Below are 6,035 nucleotides of genomic sequence, written 5' to 3'. Positions count from 1 at the left end.
CTTTGTTTCTGAGCTCGCTCTGAAAGTGATGTAACCAGGCCAGGCTCGCGCGCCGCTTTCCCTCTCTTCCAGACTCAGTCCGTCCTCCCTCCAGCACCCGGCGCTCTTCGCGCAGAGCTGGGCGCTGGGCTGCGCCGCCGCTCCGCTCCGCTCCGCTCCCAAAGCCCTGGAGACCGACGTCGCACCACCTGGATGTGGAGTCAAGGGGGAAAGCCAGGCTTTCCTTCCAGAAACAAGGGAGAGAGCCGAGGAAACAGCTGCTGTGGAGGTTTCTAAGGAGACTCAGACTGGCTTTTTTCCCGTTCCCGGAGACGGCAGGAAACCTCAGGTACCTTGGCCAGCCCAACCGGTGGATGTCTCTCTGAGAGAGACAGGGGTTGCAATAGTAAGAAGGAGAGAAAGATAGAGAGCAACAGAAACAGAGGGGGAAATAGAGACGGAGACCAAGCCTGACAGTAGAGTCGGAGTAAGAGAGAGGTCTGGTGGGTGGGAGATTGACTAGGATATTTTTGTTTTGTTTTGTTTTTAACCCAGCTCGGTTTTGCCTCTGACAGTAGGGAGGAACTCTGCTCCTCGGTCAGTGGGCAGTCCCCAACCTGGATGGAGTGAAAGATGCGGCCCGATGACATCAACCCGAGGACTGGGCTGGTTGTGGCCCTGGTCAGTGTCTTCCTGGTCTTTGGTTTCATGTTCACCGTCTCTGGGATGAAAGGCGAGACTCTGGGAAACATCCCCCTCCTGGCCATAGGGCCCGCCATCTGCCTGCCAGGCATTGCGGCCATTGCCCTGGCCAGGAAAACTGAGGGCTGCACCAAGTGGCCGGAGAATGAGCTGCTGTGGGTCCGAAAGCTGCCTTGCTTCCGGAAACCCAAGGACAAGGAGGTGGTGGAACTGCTGAGGACCCCTTCAGACCTGGAGTCAGGCAAGGGGAGTTCAGATGAGCTGGCTAAGAAGGCGGGCCTCAGGGGGAAGCCTTCCCTCCAAGGGAAGGGTGAGTTGCCTATGGCCAGCTCCATCACCACCCCCACACCCATGGAGGAAGGAGAATGCCAGAGCCCTGGCCAGAGCGGGCGTCGGGAGGAGACGTCCAGATACTTGGATGGCTACTGTCCCTCGGGCAGCTCCCTCACCTATAGTGCCTTGGATGCCAAGTGCTCAGCCTGGGACGGGTCTGAGCACCCTGAGCCCGAGGATAGCATCTTCTTCGTGCCCCAGGACAGTATCATTGTTTGCTCCTACAAGCAGAACAGCCCCTATGACAGATACTGTTGTTACATCAATCAGAGCCAAGGCAGGTGGGACCACGAGACGATAGTCTAAGTTTTGCATACAAGGGTCGCTGTGTTGATAGAAACGTGACTACACTCAGCTCCCAACAGAAGGAAACTGCCCTGCTCCAACAGCCTTCACATAGTTAGAAACTGACCTGGTACGTGATGGGCGTGCAAGCCTCCGGTGTGTCAGAGTCATGTAAATAGGCATGTTTGGGACACGTTTCAGGAAAGGATGATGAGGGTTAAGGACACTGGAAGAGGCAGTGGGTAGGAAAGGAAGCAGTTTCAGTTGCTTTTAAGCAATTTAAGCCATGTTGGATGCTTTGTAAAATATGGCAGAAAGTGTAACCTAGCACCTGCTGAAAGCAAGATAAATCTAGAGTGGGTTGCAGATAAGAGACGTGAAACGGTATATGGGCTACTCAGAGGGAAATTGAGCTGCTTTCGGTCTAAAGACGTGGAATGAAAAAACAATTCAATACTTCAGTCTATGAAATGATTTTTTGTCCAGTGAAAGCTTTTCACGCTTAGTATTTGCTGAAAGAAAAAAAAAAAGTAAGATAGAATAGCTACATCCCTCCTAAGGTGTGATGGTTACTGGAGAACGGGGAGTTAAAGACAGTTGAATCATGCAATTGACTTTTATGGTTATTACCTTCAGACAAGATCAGGGATTTTTATTAAAGTAAAATAAGTGTGACCAGTTGTGTGAAAAACTAACATTTTTAGATGGCTATGTTACTTCTGAAACTTTCATTTATATTGATTTACTGGGTCTTTATCTGAAGTGTTTTTTAGCATTTACTGTCAATCACATACAATTTCCTCATCAGGTGCAATATGGCTTGATATCATATTTTCATAGGTTAGAATTTGTTTTCGTCAAGTCAAAATGGACTTTACATATGTATACAAGTGTCTTTAACATTTCTGGAAGATGTAATTATGACTCTTAAATGCCTTTTAAATTGTGAAGATTGTGACGTCAATACCATTAGTCTTGAACTTTATGCAGAAATTATGTGAAATGTGATGGTTAAATTTCTGGAAATGTCTCTATTTGTACATTTGTTCAACACTCCCAAAGACTGTCAATGCCAGTGAAACAAGTTAATCCACTAGATTTAACTAAAGCCCAATTTTCATTGAGTTCTCCTGATCAGTGAACATTACATGACAAAGGTCTGTTTCATTTAATTTTTTGCTGCTGAGGAAAAAAAAATCACAGTGGGATCCTTAAAATGTATTCTCTTTTTCATTTGTTCAACTGGCAATCAACCAAAATACCATTTAATCCCTGTTGAAGAAAAAATTAAATTATATGTAGAAATGGTGGTATATTTCATTTTGAAGATCAGGAGAACTTTGCATCCTTCAGAGAATGATTTGCTTTTAATGACTGTATAGTTTCAGTCACTTTCTCCCAAAAGGGGAACTGAGGACAAAAATTTGGGGCGTACCTCTTTTGTGTATTTCAAGTCCAACTCTGCAATTCTGTAAGTGTAGCAATTATTTTGTCTTGAGAATTGCTCCCCTAAAATCACAATTTTCTAACCAAATTCAACATCAGAAATATTTATTTTATTTTAGTATTACTTAAATGTTGGAAAATGAAATCTGTGATCCTGAGCACATTTGACCACCTCAGTCCCTGAAATGAGGGAAGTGGGACTGACTTACACTAGATGAGTTCTATCATTCATTCCCAGTTTGGATATTCTGTGGCATTATGTCAAAAGCACTTTATATTTTGCCAGGAAATGATTTACAGCAAAATGCATGCCAGAGTTATGCAATTCATAATAACAATTATGCTACATGGATTTAGTTCTTGTTGCTATTCAAAAGAATTTTGTAGATGTATAAAAGCAGATTTGTTTTGCTACTAAATATTATTTATTCAAAAAATACACTTCTGGGGATGAAATGAAGATGATAGGGTAAAATATTTTTAAGGAGAAAATTTTCAATATTGGTATAACCCCAAATAATCAAATACATATCTTTGCACTAAATGTAATTTACTTTGGATTTGGAATGGAGGAAAAATCATTCCTAAAATTGCAATGCCTCTTGATAAGTCTAAAGCATTTTGAAAGATGAAAATCATGTTTCTAGGAAGGTAAAAATTATTGGATAACTCTTAGGAATAAAAAGTTGCTCTAATTTGTTTGTCTTTGTGGACATCTTTGGAGGTGAGGAGAGAGCAAGACATCAGAGAGAGGTGTTCACACAGACTCAGCAAATCCTACACAAGGTCTGAAAAGAGATGGTTGTAAGGTCAGGTTTGGGATTTGGAAAAGTTACTTTCTGATTTCTTCAACTCAAACTCCTTCATATCACACACACACACACACACACACACACACACACACACACACTCCAATTTCCATATCCAAAGTCGGCTACTAGTCTAGAGAGATAAGGTATTTTATTACATTTTCAAGTCCTATTTCAGAAGAAACTTACTTTTAAGTTTCTTCTTCCATCTGCCTACTTAAGATCCTTAAATTATCTAAGAAGGCATTTGAGGGCATTTTCTGCAGTGCTAAAATAATGGTGTGCAAGTGTTGAGCTGGGAGGCTTAACTTTGACCAGAAAGAATAAAATGTGTAATTGTGTGTGTGAATTTTGCTTAACAGTTTATGTTAATCCACCCCTGCCCAACATGAAGCAAGGTAGCCTAGTGCCCCGTGTCAACACTTGTTAAGTGCTATATTCAGGGTAAAACTGTCATTCTTCTGAACAGAGTGGACAAGAAGAGAAAAGGGTCTGAGCCCTTCACAGGAACACAGAGCAGTTCATTCCCGTCACCAGCGCTAGCAAATGATTAACATGAACATGATCAACATGAGGATTACTCCTGGTATCCTCTAAGAGCTTTCAGATAGATATAAATTTAACGCAGCATTGGTTACTTTTACTTTTCTGTTAATCCAAATAGTCCTTTCCACTTGATTTTAAATAGACATTTTATTTTTGAAATCTCCTCTACTGAATTTTTCTTGCTCTATATTCCTATTTATATTATACACTGGTTCTTTTTCCAAACTGTTTCTTGAATCCAAAGTGTGAATTCAGCCAAGATAGCCAAACTGGAGCTTACTTAAACACCTGTTTCAAGATTTAGTTTCCACTGCAATCATGGCAAACAAATCCAGATACAGTTAAGTTCAGGCTCTCTTCCAAACCCAGCGAACCAGCCCCTTTGAGAATGTTTTCAATAGCATGGATCTTAACACCCATAAACTGGTAATGTAGAGAAAAGAGATGCATTCTTTCAAATATTTTTCCTTTTGTTATATCCAACCTCTTATATTTATGAACATATTTTATGAATATATATTTTATTATATTCATATTATTATATTCATAATATAATTCATCATATTATATTTATGAATATACTTCTACAGCATCATTTATTTGCTGAATTTGCTGCTTTATTATTATTTTATAACATGAAATAAAATGCTTTTGAAAATCCACAGACCCACTATCCTAACAGAACTACGCACACTTCCATTTCAGTATATTATCTTCCAGGCCTCCTCTACCTGCCTATGCACCTTACACATTGTAATTGTGCTTCGTTTTCTTTCCTCTGTTAGTTATATCTCAAATATGTTTTCATGTTTCTATGTAGTGTTCCTAATTGTCACTTAACAATTGTGTAATATGACATTTTAGTGAAGTACCGTAATTTATCATGCCGTTCCTTACTGCTAGCCAAATATCAAGGGTTATGGATTACTTTGTTGGTTGTTTTTTTTTTTTCCCCCTATTGTTGGTAACATAGCCACAGTATTTGTCCTTTTCCATAGAAGTGAAAATTTACAGTTGACAAACTATTTCCTAATCGGTGAGAGTGAGGAGGCAGAAATGTGTAAACGGATCAAACACTCAAATTGTTTGATTTTTTTCTTCACGCAGATAGATGCAAAGAATAGGGTAAGAAACAAAGTGAGGCTTCTTCAGAAAGGTCCCCCATTAGGACCAAAGGTAGTATTTTTAAGAGTGAGATGAGACAGAGCCAGTGTTTCTAGGAGTAAGATAAGACATTTCCCCAGTTAAGACACTGCTAGCATGTAACTCAAAAGCAGATGACAGTGGTCTCAATCTTCAAAAGCATAATGTTGAACAAGCAAAATGAAGAGCAGACGTAGACAATAATGATTACTTTGTACTATGTCAAAAGCATTTTCTTAAGGTATCTCACCATATATTTTATATATATTTAATACGTGTGCATATTCTTCCCTATTAGTGACTTTCAAATGAACTGGAATTCCAGGAAGTCAATAGACTCTATCCATGAGTTTTCTATGTCTCAGTTCCTCACTGGAAAAATTAAACTGGAGATAGCAATGTGGATAAATGCTTGGTTCATCTGAATATCTCAATAAAGAATTGAATTCCATTTAGTCTCTTGTACACATAACATAAAATCATGTAAACACCATTGAGCTGGAGCTCATGTCTTTGATTTCTTCCTGCCTATCGGGTCCCTCACTGCATGGACACTTCCCAATAAGAGAAGAGAAGTTTGTGATGCTATCCAGATACGCACACAAATAGCTGGGCACCGATACTAGATCTCCATGACCTTTGGCCAGTTATTCTTGGGCCTGACTTATTAGAGATCCTCTCTTCATTTTTCCCCTTTATTCCTCCTCCTGAACCCATGTTAGAGCCTGTAGACTTGGTATACTCAGTGACAGAATGAGGCTTAGCACGCTTTATCCAAAATAAGGTACGGAG

At 40.4% G+C, this 6,035-nt stretch overlaps 1 protein-coding gene across 1 annotated transcript; it reads left to right on the top strand.

Moving 5' to 3' along the window:
* Positions 568–4,088, top strand: TMEM215 (transmembrane protein 215). The gene has a single exon (XM_018051876.1). The coding sequence runs from the start codon at positions 613–615 to the stop codon at positions 1,318–1,320; it is 708 nt and encodes a 235-aa protein (XP_017907365.1). The 5' UTR covers positions 568–612; the 3' UTR covers positions 1,321–4,088.

This window comes from Capra hircus, chromosome 8, assembly GCF_001704415.2.
Source record: "Capra hircus breed San Clemente chromosome 8, ASM170441v1, whole genome shotgun sequence".
Classification (NCBI taxonomy): Eukaryota; Metazoa; Chordata; class Mammalia; order Artiodactyla; family Bovidae; genus Capra; species Capra hircus.
The sequence above is the reverse complement of the archived record's forward strand: the minus strand, read 5'-3'. Positions and strand labels throughout refer to the sequence as shown.